General features: G+C 46.4%; 1 protein-coding gene across 4 annotated transcripts in view; it reads left to right on the top strand.

Annotated features, from left to right (window-relative positions):
- LOC139576633 (histone-lysine N-methyltransferase NSD3-like) overlaps positions 1 to 16,668 on the top strand; it is a 34,341-nt gene that overhangs the window by 3,816 nt on the left and 13,857 nt on the right. Inside the window, exons 3-22 of one of the 4 annotated variants that reach the window (XM_071402925.1) lie at positions 19 to 178; positions 287 to 441; positions 753 to 1,376; positions 1,487 to 1,631; positions 1,743 to 1,843; positions 1,989 to 2,034; positions 2,169 to 2,299; positions 2,546 to 2,671; positions 4,060 to 4,186; positions 4,664 to 4,867; positions 5,000 to 5,179; positions 7,642 to 7,788; positions 9,766 to 9,922; positions 10,323 to 10,525; positions 10,779 to 10,891; positions 11,292 to 11,438; positions 11,620 to 11,742; positions 13,798 to 13,914; positions 15,436 to 15,577; positions 15,681 to 15,787. In XM_071402925.1, the coding sequence (XP_071259026.1) occupies positions 19 to 178; positions 287 to 441; positions 753 to 1,376; positions 1,487 to 1,631; positions 1,743 to 1,843; positions 1,989 to 2,034; positions 2,169 to 2,299; positions 2,546 to 2,671; positions 4,060 to 4,186; positions 4,664 to 4,867; positions 5,000 to 5,179; positions 7,642 to 7,788; positions 9,766 to 9,922; positions 10,323 to 10,525; positions 10,779 to 10,891; positions 11,292 to 11,438; positions 11,620 to 11,742; positions 13,798 to 13,914; positions 15,436 to 15,577; positions 15,681 to 15,787 (3,255 nt within the window). Of the gene's footprint in view, positions 1 to 18; positions 179 to 286; positions 442 to 752; positions 1,377 to 1,483; positions 1,632 to 1,742; positions 1,844 to 1,988; positions 2,035 to 2,168; positions 2,300 to 2,545; positions 2,672 to 4,059; positions 4,187 to 4,663; positions 4,868 to 4,999; positions 5,180 to 7,641; positions 7,789 to 9,765; positions 9,923 to 10,322; positions 10,526 to 10,778; positions 10,892 to 11,291; positions 11,439 to 11,619; positions 11,743 to 13,797; positions 13,915 to 15,435; positions 15,578 to 15,680; positions 15,788 to 16,668 lie in introns of all 4 variants that reach the window. The other 3 variants (XM_071402926.1, XM_071402924.1, XM_071402927.1) reach the window with 3 other exon arrangements.

Here is a 16,668-nt window from a genome sequence, read left to right as displayed (position 1 = left end):
TCTCCCCCTGTACTGTAGGTCCAGAAGCAGTACCCTACAGTGATAACCGGTACAGGCTGCTGTAAGGACCACGAGGTGGGGGACCTGGTGTGGGCCAAGGTGGGAACCTACCCTTGGTGGCCCTGCATGGTCTCCTGTGACCCCCAGATGAACGTCCACACACGCATCAACACCCGGGGTAAAAAATCATTCGACTCATGTCTTCTTCCAGGTGTCCAGAACCTGTAAACATAACTGTTTAAAAGCCTCTAACTGCTGTCTGTCTGTGTTCTTCCTGGCCCTCCAGGTCACAGGGAGTACCATGTGCAGTTCTTTGGCAGCGTGGCCGAGCGGGCCTGGGTCCATGAGAAGAGGGTGGTCATGTACCAGGGAGAGCACCAGTTTGATGAGCTGCAGGCTGAGACGCTACGCAAGACCACCAACACCGCAGAGAGACACAAGGTAGAGACACAGCACTGCCTAGCCTGACAGTATACCCTCCTCACACTCTTGACACCGGTTTAATAGGCGAAGGGCTGGCCTGTTTTGAAGCTCACACCATGACTTTTCTCCAAACATGAGATTTATGTAGTTGTGTACATATGTACGGTATATGGGATTGTAGGTGACGTAATGGGTATGTATGGGATTAAGCTGGTGTAGTGATTATGTTTTGCTGTTTTCGGCTATCGAAGAAAGGGCCTACTAAACTTAGTTGAGTGCGCTGACTTGATAAGAGTGTCTTCAAAATGTTAATAAAATGTTTGTGTCAGCTGATGAAGCCCTTCCCCCAGAGAGAGCGTGCTCAGTGGGAGGTGGGCGTCGGCCATGCGGAGGACGCCTTCCTGATGACACAGCAGGAACGTATCGACAACTACACCTTCATCTACGTCGACCCCGACCCCAATGCTCCCCCCCCCGTCAAGAAGACCCCCACAAGGGCGGCCGGTCGCACCCACCGCTCTTCTATCGCAACAAGTAAGAAAGAAGAAGTAGCGGTGACATCACCGGACCGGGCGGAGCCGTCCAGAAGACAGCCTCGTAGGCAGTGTAGTGTTCCTAATGCAGACGACCCAGCCGACCCCCAGACCTCAGAGAAAGACCAGAGCCGGGACCCTGGCCAGCCCAGCCCCTCAGCCCGGGAGGCCCTGTCTAAGGCAGGGGGAACCCAGGAGTCCCCTGCCCCTGTACGGGCCTGGAAGACAGCCGCTGCCAGGAAGCTGCTGCCTCTCTCCATTACCATGAAGAAACTAAATGTGGAGATCACCAAGTGTGACCAAGTATGGCCTCTTCTGCAGAGGAAAGCCCTGCCCTCACCACGGCGAGAGAGGGAGAGAGAGGCGGAGAGGGAGGAGGGAGAAGGCCGACAGGCTGACCTGGGATACTGCTCACCAGAGGTGGGTGCTCTCTATTGGTCTAGACGCCCTAGTTGACAATGGTGGTGAATGTTGTTGCTCTAAACTGAATTGAAACATTATTTCTAAGTGGAGTTTTTTTTCTCCAGCAGGGCTGTGGAGTTAAACCAGAACCCAGTCCAGACGAGGAAGAGAAGAGGGATGAGGGAGAGGAGAAAGAGGACAGGGAAGAGAGAAGTGACCAGGAAGCAGCACAGCACACCTCCTGTCCTGGGTCTCAGCACAGCACCCCGCCAGGTATGTACGCACGTTTTCTGGGTCTTCTGGTGATAACTGGTGAATATTCTGTTGGTGGGAATGTGTTCCCCACAGAGCAGAGTTGTTTAACCAGGTGTCTCCTTCCGGTAGGTTCTCAGGAGCGTAAGCAGCAGCGCAGGTCAGTGAGGAGCAGATCAGAGTCAGAGAAAGGCTGTGAGCCCGTCCCCAAAAAGAAGACCAAAAAGGAACAGGTACCAACCTGCTACTACCACTTACTGTTCCCCTCTGTAATGTTTACCAAACTGGTGGTTCTGTCACTTGCTTCTCTAGAGTGGGAGCACAATACAACGGAGTGATCTGAAACATCCATCTCTCGCTTCCTCTCTCTCCCTGCAGGGTGAGATGGCTCCTGAGACCACTCTGAGAACAGGCTCACAGAAAGGTAGCGACTCCAGCTCTGTCCTATGACTCCCTCTTTCCCATCCTGCTCTAAGCATGCTAGCTTTGTTGAACGTGTTGGGTCATAAAAAGGGAAGCAGTGTGGAGGTGTGTGTTAACCTGTGGTGTGGTGTGTAGGAGCCAGTGAGATCTCAGATGCCTGTAAGCCTCTGAAGAAACGCAGTAGAGCCTCCACAGACGTAGAGATGGCCTCCTCTCAGTACAGAGACACATCCGACTCTGACTCTAGAGGCCTGAACGACCCGCAGGTAAACACACCTCAAACCCTGACTTTAGAAGGCTAAATGACCGCAAGGCACACACACACACCCACACACACACACACACACACACACACACACACACACACACACACACACACACACACACACACACACACACACACACACACACACACACACACACACACACACACACACACACACACACACACACACACACACACACACACACACACACACAAAGCCCACCCACTCATGCTCTCTCTTGTGTAGAGTCTGTTTGGGAAGAGTTTGGACAGTCCAGCGGCTGCAGATGCGGATGAGTCAGACAGCCAGTCAGTGGACTCCAGTCTTTCCAGACAAGGAAGCAGCACAGCCAAGACAGACACTGTCTGCCAGGTACACCACTGCACGCCTCCTCTCCTATCCCCTCATCTTTTCTCCTCTTCTGTCTTTTCACCTAATTTTCTCTCTGCTCTCTGTGATCATTTTAGAAGACAGCCGAATAAATATACACTGAACTAAAATTGAAATGCAACATGCAACAATTTCAAACATTTTACTGAGTTACAGTTCATATAAGGAAATCAGTCAATTGAAATAAATAAATTAGGCCCTAATGTAATCTATGGATTTCACATGACTGGGAATACAGATATGCATCTGTTGGTCACAGATACCTTTAAAAATAAAAAGGTGGGGAAGTGGATCAGAAAACCGGTCAGTATCTGGTGTGACCACCATTTGCTTCATGCAGCGCAACTCATTTAGTTCTGATGGAGTTGATCAGGCTGTTGATTGTGGCCTGTGGAATGTTGTCCCAAAGTCCTCTTCAATGGCTGTGCGAAGATGCTGGGTATTGGCGGGAACTGGATCACACTGTCAATCAAGAGCATCCCAAACATGCTCATAGGGTGATGTCTGGTGAGTATGCAGGCCAGAAGAAGAACTGGGACATTTTCAGCTTTCTAGAATTGTGCACAGATCCTTGCGACATGGGGCCATTATTATGAGGCCACGCATTATCATACTGAAACATGGTGATGACGGCGGATGAATGGCACAAGAATGGGCCTCAGGATCTCATTACGGTATCTCTGCATTCAAATTGCCATCGATAAGATGCAGTTGTGTGTGTTGTCCGTAGCTTGTGCCTGCCCATACCTTAACCCCACCGCCACCATGGGGCACTCTGTTCACAACGTTGGCATCAGCAAACCGCTCTCCCACACAACGCCATACACGCTGTCTGCCATCTGCCCGATACAGTTCAAACCGGGATTCATCTGTGAAGAGCACATTTCTCCAGCGTGCCAGTGGCCATCGAAGGTGAGAATTTGCCCACTGAAATTGGTTACGACGCCGAACTGCAGTCAGGTCAAGACCCTGTTGAGGATGACAAGCATGCAGGAGAGCTTCCCTGAGACGGTTTCTGACAGTTTGTGCAGAAATTCTTCAGTTGTGCAAACCCACAGTTTCATCAACTGTCTGGGTGGCTGGTCCCAGACGATCCCACAGGTGAAGAAGCCGGATGTGGAGGTCCTGGACTGGCATGGTTACATGTAGTCTGCGGTTTTGAGGCCGGTTGGACGTACTGCCAAATTCTCTGAAACAAAGTTGTAGGCGGCTTATGGTAGAGAAATTAACATGATGAGTTCCTCAACACTTTACATGTTGCATTCATATTTTTGTTCAGGGTATGTTATACTCCACTCTTCCTCTGTATAGAACTGTAAGGTGTATGTATGGAGAGGGTTGCGTGTTTCTATATCTTCCTTTATGTGTAGATCTGTGAGGTGTATGGAGAGGGTCTGGTGTCGTGTGAGGGAGACTGCTGTCGGCTGTTCCATCTGGAGTGCCTGGGTCTCGCCTCCGTACCTGAGGGCAAGTTTACCTGTCTGGAATGTAGAAACGGTGAGACATGGCATGATGTCGCAACACATACACGATGCATTTACATCCTAATCATTACTAGACCTACACTACCATTAGACAAGTTCTCTTTGATTGCTCCTTTCATCTTTACAGTATCGTGTTGGCTGAAATGGTTGAAAGGATTATTTAAGTTATTCCAGGGCACGTCCTTCTACTTTGTGAATTCTGATGACGCTACGGGTGTGAACAGAGAAGACGGCTTAAACCCTGATTATGCAAATGACCCTACAGACAAATCTCTGATTTCAACCCGGCAGACATGAGAGATTTATCTGATGGAGGAATGAAGAGTAGACTGGCATTTGCCAATTTCTCACCCCTCTGTACACACACTCTCTCTCTCTGTCTGCCCCCTCCCGCTTTCTCGCTATGCCCCCTCCCGCTTTCTCGCTCTGCCCCCTCCCGCTTTCTCTCTCTGCCCCCTCCCGCTCGCTCTCTCGCTCTCTCTCTCTCTAGGCTCTCACTTGTGTTTCAGCTGTAAGGCAGGGGGAGGGGAGGTGTTGCGCTGCTCAGTGGTTGGCTGCGGGCGGTATTACCATGACGACTGCGTGCGTAAACTCCCTGGCACAGTGGGGGGTGGTGCGGGCGGGGGGTTCTGCTGCCCCCAGCATACCTGCGCCACCTGCTGTCTGGAGAGAGACCTGCACCAAGCCACCCAAGGTAGGGAGTCAGAACACTGGTCCAGATGAGGAATGGAAGCTACTTCTGGCTTTTGACATGGTCCCTCACATACTGTAGGTGTTAGTCTCTCTTTGTCTAACATTCATCTCTCTTTCCTCTCCCCATCCCCAGGACGTATGATGCGTTGTCTGCGCTGCCCTGTTGCGTACCACACAGGGGACAGCTGCGTGGCAGCGGGTAGCATGGTCCTCACCCACCACATCATGATCTGCAGCAGCCATGGCATTGCCAAGAGGAACGGCCTCCTCTCCTCACCCGTCAATGTGAACTGGTGTTTCCTCTGTGCCCGAGGTAAGCTCTATCTCCCACCTTAGACCTCCTGTAGGGACCCACCCTGACTCACTCACCCTTTCTGTGTCCCAAATAGCACCCTATTCCTTATATAGTGCACTACTTTTGACCAGGGCCCCTGAGCCACTGTCTCCCGAAGGGGAGCTTCCAGCTTCAGCCCCGTGGCTTCACAATGTTTGACTGGAGGACAGAAGGAGAAGCAGTAGAGAGGGATGTGGCTTTGTGTTGCCCCTGAGACTTCTGGACACAGTGTTTGAGTGAATAGAGCCCTAGCTCCAACTCCTTCTGTTCCCCTCAGGTGTAAGGGTTAGCCAGATCCCCCCCCCCCTCTCGCTCTCTGAATCTGATCCCTTCTAATCCAGTCTTCTCTTATCATTCAAACTTTGTTTATCCCCCTAGTGGTAATTGATGTGTGTGGAGGCTTAGCTGAGGAGACTACTGGTGCTGGCTGATCTTTCTCAACTCGGTGCTCCTCAGTAGTCCTCAAAACCGCAGTCTCCTATCCCAGGGAAAGGCGGCTGTTAGCCCTGGGCTAAGTGTAGCGTGAACGTGGCTATGCGAAGAACTGGATGTCTAACTTTGTCTAGTTGTGTGATGGAGATTTATTCAACCTGCATGATAGTTACGATGCATTCTCCTGTTTGTACATGTATTTGTGACATTTGACCATTACTGTTGTCCCTGTTGTACCTGATGTGGCAGTGCCTTTAGAAAGTATTCATACCCCTTGACTTATTCCACGTTGTGTTACAGCCTGAATTCAAAATGGATTAAATATTTTTTTTCTTAACCCATCTACATACAATACCCCATAATGACAAAGTAAAAACATGTTTTCAGACATGTTTGCAAATGTACTGAAAATTAAATACAGAAATATCTAATTTACATAAGTATTCACACCCCGTCAACTTTGTCAAGTTGGTTGTTGATCATTGCTAGACAGCCATTTTCAAGTCTTGCCATAGATTTTCAAGTAGATTTAAGTCAAAACTAACTAGGCCACTCAGGAACATTCAATATCGTCTTGGTAAGCAACTTCAGAGTATATTTGTCCTTGTGTTTTAGGTTATTGGTGAAAGGTGAATTTGTTTCCCAGTGTCTGTTGGAAAGTAGACTGAACTAGGTTTTCCTCTCGGATGTTGCCTGCGCTTAGCTTTATTCCATGTATTTTTATCCTAAAAAACTCTGTAGTCCTTGCCAATGACAAGCATACCCATATCATGATGCAGCCATCATTACGCTTGAAAATATTGAGTGGTACTCCGTGATGTGTTGTGTTGGATTTTCCCCAAACATAACGCTTTGTATTCAGGACAAGTTTATTTCTTTGCCTATTTTTTTTCCAGTTTTATGTAAGTGCCTTTATTGCAAACAGGATGCATGTTTTGGAATATTTTGTATTCTTTACAGGTTTCCTTATTTTCCCTCTGTCATTTAAGTTAGTATTGTGGAGTAACTACTATTTTGTTGATCCATCCTCAGTTTTCTCCTTTCACAGCCATCAAACTCTGTAACTGTTTTAAAGTCACCATTGACCTCATGGTGAAATCCCTGAGCGGTTCCCTTCCTCTCCATAAACTGAGTTAGGAAGGACAGCTGTGTCTTTGTAGTGCCTGGGTGTATTGATACACTATCCAAAGTGTAATTAATAACTTGATCATGCTCAAAGGGATATTCAATGTCAGATTTTTTTAAATCTACCAATAGGTGCCCTTCTTTGAGAAGCACTGGAAAACGTCCCTGTTCTTTGTGGTTGAATCTGTGTTTGAAATGATCCTTACAGATAATTGTATGTGTTGGGTACAGAGATCAAGTAGTCATTGAAAAATTTGTGTTAAACACTATTATTGCACACAGAGTGAGTCCATGCAACTTATTCTCTGACTTGTTAAGCAAATGTTTACTCCTGAGCTTATTTAGGCTTGCCATAACAAAGGGGTTGAATACTTAATGATTTAAGACATTTCAGCTTTTCATTTTGAACAAATTTGTAAAAATTTCTGAAAACATTATTCTACTTTGATATTATAGGGTATTGTGTCTAAGCCAGTGACACACAATTTCAACTTCATCCATTTTAATTTCAGGCTGTAATACAACAAAATGTGGAAAAAGTCAAGGGGGTTTCTGAAGACACTTTATATGTACTGATCTGTGCTTTTACAGTGCACTCCTCTTACAAGAAATACATCTGTTTTGGATGATTAGACTTTTCTAACTAATTTGATTGCAGAGTACATTGTAAGTGTAGAAATATTTTGGTCTCCATGGTTACTAAAAGCAGTTGATTCTTATAACCGGAGTGTTTCTGTTGGATGACTCTTTAGTTTACTTTTACTCCTCTGTTTCTCTCTCGTTTATGTGTTCTAACAGTGTATGTGTTCTTTTTCTCCTGTGGAATCATGGGTACTGTAGTCTGATTACGGCTCACCCAGTCTCTTCCTGTGTGTCTTGTGTAGGACTGTTAGTGCAGGACCTTACTGACACCATATTAAGTTCATATGCCTATAAGTCCCACTACCTTCTGACTGAGTCAAATCGTGCTGAGTTGAAATTACCTATGATTCCCTCTTCTTCGTCAGCTACCAAAAAGAATATTGGGAAAGGTAACAGAACTGTTTTACTCTCTCTCCCTTTTCCCACTGGTGCGTGTGTATGTGTTTGAATGTGTCTAGACTCCCCACAGTTGATTTGATGTTCCTCCTTATTGCTTTGTTCTGCCTCTAGCGTGTCAACATACAATCTGCTGCCATTAACGCTACAGCAGGGCTTAAAATAAACTTTCAGGGACCCTAACATGCACTGGTTCAGCCGGGAACCACGTTGACAAAGTGTTAACGGCATTAAAAGTGAGCAAAGCTCATCTCTGAAGCTGTGGAATGTGACTCTCCTCTCCAATACAAACACAAAAGGGGATCTGTATACGTGGACCTCAGCACACTGTAACATAACACATCATTTGGTTTCGTCATCAGAATTGTGAAAGAGGGATGAAAAGAGTTTCACAGGGTTATTTTACGCCCTGTCTGTATGAGGGGGGGGGGGGGGGGGGGGGTCTTGTTGCTGCTGGAGGAACACAGCTTCTCTGCTTCAGCACTTTGAGCTTGTCCGTAATCTGAAAAACAAAGTTACTTTTTCTAACTGCTCACTTCTGTTTTTGAATGAAAATAATTGTCCCTCGCTTCTCTGCTGCTCTCACTGTACCGCGATCAGCCTTTACCGTGATCCGATGTTTGCGGCGGTCCTGTTTTGCTGTGTTAAGGAGTTAATTGTTCCAAGAAATATTGATTCTGCGTTGAAATGCAGTTCATTCAAATAGGTTATTGTCCATGACCGGTATAATATTCCTCACAAGATCATCAATTTGATCAGTAAGTCAAAACTGTCAATGTTTGAATAAGATGCTGACAATCGTCCTTCTAGTTGACATGCAATGGGAATTATTACTCATCAATGATGTTATTCATTTGACATTTAAAACATTTCCACAAACACATGTTTAAGTGAGATTCCATGAAGACTGTCTGGGGTATGTATAGTGTTGCAGAGAAGTGGAACAACCCCCTTTACAAGAAGGAGTGCATGTCAGCTTTGTGCCGTTCCTCTTATATATTATATATATATCTTTTTTGTGACTTATGGTTTATTTGCTGATTTGTATTATCATCGGTGCTATTGCATGTGTGGTGATTGTACAAGGGGCCTTGTACTCTAAACCTGCCTGTCAGACATTCCATTACACCATTGTTGACCGACTGCTAAGGAAAAAGCAGAGGACAGCAGTAATGTGAAGACTACTCTCTTTTATCAAAATGGTGTCCACAACAGCATAGTTTTCAATAGATAAAGGAAACGTTATTATGTTGTGGGAGTTACAAGTTATTCCACCTTTGTGAAACCTTTGGAAAAGGGTAACTTCAGGCCCATTTGATGGTCCAGTTCAAAATAAATATATATACTTAGACATATACCATACATATGAAAGGAGGTAATGAGTGTAAGCAATGTCACAATGGCTCCCTCCAACTCTCTGGAAGACAATATTACTTACTTGGCCCAAATAATTTCTATTGTATAGACGAGATGGTCGAGTGACCGCTCTAACAAAGCAAAGACATGTCCTCAAAGATGGAAGGCAGTCAGGAGGAGATGAGATCAGGTGGGACCATTCTAACTGATGAGAGGGCAGATATGCGAGTGAACAACAGGCACAACTCCAATAGTCGTTTTTTGTTTGTTTGCCGAAATGCCACGTGTCCACTTATATCAGTGCATTCCTAGCGACCTAATCATTACGAAACTTGATCAAATAAGCCTCACGTAGAAAATGAGCAATTACATATTTTGTCGATCAAATTCGACACTCATTGGCCTCCATACAGTAAACCCTCTCGCTTCGCTTCTTCCTCTCTGCTTGGGCAAAGCATTACTCACAGTGTATAGTGAAGGGGTTGAATGACTGGCATGCCTAAGGATAAGGTTTAGAGTGTGGTGGCCCCTAGTGTCCAGGTGTGGAAGTATGTTCTCTAACCCTGTGCTGCTCTTTTCTCTATACACACACACACACACCCACCCCCATGCAGGAGAGAAGCTGCTGTGCTGTGCGTTGTGCCCGGCGTCGTTCCACCCAGAGTGTTTGGAGATGGCGATGCCAGAGGGGGCGTGGTCCTGCAGGGAGTGCAGATCAGGAAGGAAACCCCACTACAAACAGATCGTCTGGGTCAAACTGGGAAACTACAGGTGAGCTGATGCACACCCAAAAGCTGTCGGAGAGGTGCCGGCTAATGGTATAGTAAACATATGTAAAACAATAATGATAGTCGCACACTCCAAATATTCTCCCATTAATTGAATGGATCAACATCAATGGTGTTTACCCTTTATATTACTGAGAGCATATTTAATGTGAAGCTACAGACGAGGAACAACACAACTCGGGAATATGTGGAAACAACATTATTGTTGCCGGATGCAGAAACGGGATGAGAGTGGCACGTTACTGTACACTACGAAGGGTTCATGTATTTCAGAAACTTGTTTTAGAATCAGAGGTTTGGCTTTATTGTTAGGAAAACGGCAACACCTATAGCTGTACCGTATGGACTGATCAGCGCTCTTTCTTTCCTCACGTCCCCATCAGGTGGTGGCCAGCGGAGATCTGTAACCCTCGCCTGGTGCCCCCCAACATCCAGACGCTCCGCCACGGCATCGGAGCCTTCCCAGTCTTCTTCTTTGGTTCCCATGACTATTACTGGATCAACCAGGGCCGTGTGTTTCCCTACGTGGAGAACGACAAGACCCCTGTCACGGGCCAAATCAACATCAACAAGACCTTCAAGAAAGGTGAGGCCACCTTGGGGTCTATTCTGTGCTCTGGGCTCTGTTGGTGCTTGAGGGATATGCTATTGCCTTATCCCTGAGTATGTGTGAGACAGGCAGAAGGTCATTCCATCCCTTCCGTGTGTGTGTGTGTGTGTGTGTGTGTGTGTGTGTGTGTGTGTGTGTGTGTGTGTGTGTGTGTGTGTGTGTGTGTGTGTGTGTGTGTGTGTGTGTGTGTGTGTGTGTGTGTGTGTGTGTGTGTGTGTGTGTGTGTCAGCTCTGGAGGAGGCTGCTCGTAGGTTCCAGGAGCTCAAGGCACAGAGGGAGAGCAGGGAGGCCCTAGAGCAGGAACGCAACTCACGCAAACCACCGCCTTACAAGTACATCAAGGTAATACATCCAGTCATACTGTATACAGCCCTACCCTGCAAACACATACCTTCCCTACAAATCTTCTGGTACTGAAGAGACACGCATATGCACACACATGATAACATACGCACTATACACACACGTATACATGTATTTTGTGTTATAGAGTAATGGCCTGAGGGCGCACACTTAATCTGTTGTGAAGTGCATTATAATGTTTTTAAAATAGTATATAACTGCCTTAATGTAGCTGGACCCCAGGAAGAGTAGCTGCTACATTGGCAGCAGCTAACGGGAATCCATAATAAATACAAAGTCTTGCTTTGCCAAGCAAACTGAGATCTCATATGTGACCTTGTATGTTAGTCTTGAGTCTTGGTGTGTCCTCGCTGACACATTGTTGTCATGTCTCTTTCAGTCCAACAAGCCGGTGGGGAAGGTGCAGGTGCACATAGCCGACCTGTCTGAAATCCCACGATGCAACTGTAAGCCCACGGACGAACACCCCTGCAGCCTGGACTCCCAGTGTCTCAACCGCATGCTGCAGTACGAGTGTCACCCGCAGGTTGGTGTGTGTGTGTGTGTGTGTGTGTGTGTGTGTGTGTGTGTGTGTGTGTGTGTGTGTGTGTGTGTGTGTGTGTGTGTGTGTGTGTGTGTGTGTGTGTGTGTGTGTGTGTGTGTGTGTGTGTGTGTGTGTGTGTGTGCGCGTGTGCGGAGGTTAAATCGGCCCTGTTCTCCTGTCCTAGGTGTGTCCGACAGGTGATAGCTGTGAGAACCAATGCTTCTCTAAACGTCTGTACTCCGAGACAGAGGTCATCAAAACAGAGGGTTGTGGCTGGGGCCTCAAGACCAACCAGGCCCTCAGGAAGGTGAGTGAGGGGTGCTGGGGTGGACGTAGTGTGTGGCCCAGCTCTATTTCTATCGTTAGCCCCTAATCTTTAGGTGTTAACTGATATTAGCAACACTGTGAAGGCTCCACCTAGCCTGGATAGGTATTGTTTGTACCTATCCAGACCTTTCATATAGGAACAGGGTGAGAGCTGGAGACCAAAATGGAAGCGAGCCTGTGTTGTGTATAGATCAGAGATCATTGTTAATAACCGCCGCTGAAGAGGACTGTGAGCTCTCGTCCTTCGAGGCTGATGTGAGTAAGACATTCAAGCGTGTTAACCCTCGCAAGGCTGCCGGCCCAGACGGCATCCCAAGCCGTGTCCTCAGAGCATGTGCAGACCAGCTGGCTGGAGTGTTTACGGACATATTGAATCTCTCCGTATCCCAGACGGTTGTCCCCACTTGCTTCAAGATATCCGCCATTGTTCCTGTACCTAAGAAAGCGAAGGTCACCGAACTAAATGACCTTCGCCCGCCCCGTAGCACTCACCTCTGTCTTCGTGAAGTGCTTTGAGAGGCTAGTTAAGGAACATATCACCTCCAGCTTTCCTGACACCCTAGACACACTACAATTTGCATACAACAGGTCCATTGATGACGCAATCGCCATCGCACTGCACTATCCCACCTGGACAAGAGAACTCCCTATGTAAGAATGCTGTTCATCAACTACAGCTCAGCCTTCGACTCCATAGGATCCTGGGTCTGAACCCCGCCCTGTGCAACTGGGTCCTGGACTTCCTGATGGACCGACCCCAGGTGGTGAAGGTAGGCAACAACACCTCCTCCATGCTGATCCTTAACACGGTAGCCCTCCTGTACTGCCTGTTCACACATGACTGCGTGACCGCTCACGTTTTCAACTCAATCATCAAGTTTTCAGACGACACAACCGTGGTAGGCCTGATTACCAACAACGACGACACAGCCTACAGGGAGGAGGTGAGGCCCTGGCGGAGTGGTGCCAGGAAAGTAACCTCTCCCGCAACGTCAACAAAACGAAGTAGCTAATCGTGGACTTCAGGAAACATCATAGAGATCATGCCCCAATCCACATCGACTGGGCCGCAGTGGAGAGGGTGAAAAGCTTCAAGTTCCTTGGCATGCACATCACTGACAACCTGAAACGGTCCATCCACACAGACAGTGTGGTGAAGGCGGCGCAGCAGCGCCTCTTGAAACTCAGGAGGATGAAGAAATTTGTCTTGGCCCGTAAAACCCTCACAAACTTCTACAGATGCAGCATTAAGGACGTCATGTCAGGCTGTATCACCGCTTGGTATGGCAATTGCACCATCTGCAACCGCAGGGCCAACACATCACCAGGGACACACTCCCTGCCCTCCAGGACATCGATAGCACCCGGTGTCACAGGAAGGCCAAGAAGATCATCAAGGACCTCAGCCACCCGAGCCACGGCCTGTTCACCCCGCTACCATCTAGAAGGCAGGGACGGTACAGGTGCATCATTTCTGGGACAAAAAGACTGAAAAACAGCTTCTATCTCCAGGCCATCAGACTGTTAAATAGACACCGCTGACTGGCCTCCGCCCAGTACCCTGCCCTGAACTTAGTCACTGTTACTAGCCAGCTACCACCCGGTACTCTACCCTGCACCTTAGAGACTGCTGCCTTATGTACATAGTCATTGAACACTGGTCACTTTAATAATGTTTACATACTGTTTTACCCACTTCATATGTATACACTGTATTCTAGTCACGTCTCATCCTGTACAACTACAACTGTACACACCTTTTCTATACTGTCCATGTCTATACATACCATCATATATATTTATATTCAGGACTCTGACATTTCTCATTCTGATATTTCTTAATTCCTTTCTTTTTATTTTGGGGATTTGTGTGTATTGTTTTGTATTGTTAGGTATAACTGCTCTGTTGATGCTAGAAACATAAGCATTTCGCTGCACTAGCGATAACATCTCCAAAATATGTATTTTTAAAAATATATACCACAGGTATGCTTTGTTGTAAGTAATATCTCTTATGTCTGTGTCTCTTCCGCAGGGAGATTTTGTGACGGAGTACGTAGGAGAGGTGATAGATTCAGAAGAGTGCCAGCAGCGAATCAAACGCGCTCATGAGAACCGTGTGACTGACTTCTACATGCTCACCCTCACCAAGGTAACGACGTACAGGCTGTGTCCCAACAGTCTGGAATGGTCTCCTTTACTTGACCTCTCCACCTCATGACCAGTAACATATACAGTGCATTCTGAATGTATTCAGCCCCCTTTGTTAAATTACAGCCTTATTCTAAAATGTATTAAATTAAAACAATTCCTCATCAATCTACACATTACCCCATAATGACAAAGTGAAAACTGTTTTTTAGAAATGTTTGCAAATGTATTCCAAATAAAAACAGAAATACCTTATTTACATAAGTATTCAGACCCTTTGCTATGAGACTCTAAATTAAGCTATGCATCCTGTTCCATTGATCATCATTGAGATGTTTCTACAACTTGATTGGAGTCCACCTGGGGTAAATTAAATTGATTGGACATGATTTGGAAAGGCACAAACCTGTCTATAAGGTCCCACAGTTGACAGTGCATGTCAGAGCAAAAACCAAACCATGAGGTCAAAGGAATTGCTCCGAGAACAGGATTGTGTTGAGGCACAGATCGGGGTAGGGTACCAAAACAATTCTGCATTGAAGGTCCCCAAGAACACAGTGGCCTCCATCATTCTTAAATAGAAGACATTTGGAACCACCAATATTCTTTCTAGAGCTAGCAGCCTGGCTAAACTGCGCAATCGGGGGAGAAGGGCCTTGGTCGGGGAGGTGACCAAAAACCCGATGGTCACTCTGACAGAGCTCCAGAGTTTCTCTGTGGAGATGGGAGAACCTTCCAGAAAGTCAATCTTCTTCTCTGCAGCACTCCACCAAAAAGGCACCTAAAGGAATCTCTGACCATGAGAAACAAGATTCACTGGTCTGATGAAACCAAGATTGAACTCTTTGGCCTGAATGCCAAGCGTCACGTCTGGAGAAAACCAGGCACAGCTCATCACCTGGCCAATACCATCCCTATGGTGAAGCATGGTGATGTCAGCATCATGCTGTGGGAATGTTTTTCAGCAGCAGGGACTGGGAGACTAGTCAGGATCGAGGGAAAGATGAGCGGAGCAAAGTACAGAGAGATCCTTGATGAAAACCTCCAGAGTGCTCAGGACCTCAGACTGGGGCAAAGGTTCACCTTCCAACAGGACAACGACCCTAAGAGAGGATCTGCAGAGAAGAATGGGAGAAACTCCCCAAATACAGGTATGCCAAGCTTGTAGCATCATACACAAGAAGACTCAAGGCTGTAATCGCTGCCAAAGGTGTTTCAACAAAGTCTTGAGTAGAGGGTCTGAATACTTATGTAAATTATATTTATATTTTTTCATTTTTAATACATTTGCAAAAATGTATAATCTGTTTTTGCTTTGTCATTATGGGGTATCGTGTGTAGATTGAGGGGGGGAAACTATTTAATCAATTTTAGAACAAGGCTGTAAAGTAACAATGTGGAGAATGTCAAGGGGTCTGAATACTTTCCGAATGCACCATAGTATGTGTATGAATCGCTCTCTTTTCAGTAGTGTTCATATATTGGCTGTGTGTGTGTGTGTGTGTGTGTGTGTGTTCCTCAGGACCGGGTGATAGACGCGGGGCCCAAAGGAAACTCCTCTCGCTTCATTAACCACAGTTGCAGCCCCAACTGTGAGACGCAGAAATGGACCGTCAACGGAGATGTACGGATAGGGCTCTTCACCCTGTGTGACATAGAGGCTGGTGAGGAGAGGGACACGTACATGTTCTGTAATTTTGGTGATTGATCTCATCTGTCCTGTAGACACAGAGCTGACATTTAACTATAATTGTGTGTGTTCTGCAGGCACTGAGTTGACGTTTAACTATAACCTGGACTTGGTGGGGAATAGAAGGTCGTCGTGTCACTGTGGAGCTGAGAACTGCTCTGGCTTCCTGGGGGTGCGGCCTACGGTACGGGACACACCCACATTCTCTTTCTCCTTATCATGACTGCATCATGTAGGAATTAAGTAACATGTTTCTGGTGTATTACCTTAGCAGAACCCTTCTGTCCATGGTTTGTCTGCAATGTTGTATAGAACTATAGAAGCTGGCCTAACAAGGCTTGTAACTTAAGGGGCGGCAAGTACCCTAGTGGTTAGAGCGTTGGACTAGTAACCGAAAGGTTGCAAGATCAAATCCCCGAGCTGACAAGGTAAAAATCTGTCGTTCTGCCCTTGAACAAGACAGTTAACCCACTGTTCCTAGGCCATCATTGAAAATAAGAATTTGTTCTTAACTGACTTGCCAAGTTAAATAAAGGTAATTATTTATTTTTTTAAATATGATTTGGGGGGGGGGGGGGCGTTGTTTCATGCCTTACGCTGGGCATCATTCACAAGTGATAATATATCATTCACGAGTGATAGGCTAATATTGTCACCCATCAGACTCTTCTTGATTTAATCATGTCTTTACATGTACTAAATAATATGTGTGTGAAATTAGTTTTGATTTAAAATGGACCATTATCATGCCCCTGTCTCGAAAACAAGGGCAGGGGAAAAAATACATGCCATCTATGCACTTAAATAGTGAATGGAGGACGCTGTTCCCGTGACTCATTTTCATGCCAGCCAGGTAGGCTATACTCCTGTTGTAAAGATAAGCAATGTGCTTAATATTAGGAAAGTTGAGAAATAAATATAATAGGCCTAGCCTATAGAAAGCTGATCGGATCCTCCTCTTTTTAATAGAGCCTATTAATCTGTTTTCTCACACAATTGCATAGTTAGCACGTTTGGTAGGCTACTAATGATCATCAGCAGCATCAGAGCTTGCAGAAGCCTAAT

The sequence above is a fragment of the Salvelinus alpinus genome, chromosome 5, assembly GCF_045679555.1.
Source record: "Salvelinus alpinus chromosome 5, SLU_Salpinus.1, whole genome shotgun sequence".
Classification (NCBI taxonomy): domain Eukaryota; kingdom Metazoa; phylum Chordata; class Actinopteri; order Salmoniformes; family Salmonidae; genus Salvelinus; species Salvelinus alpinus.
This window is presented reverse-complemented; position numbering and strand designations above follow the sequence as displayed.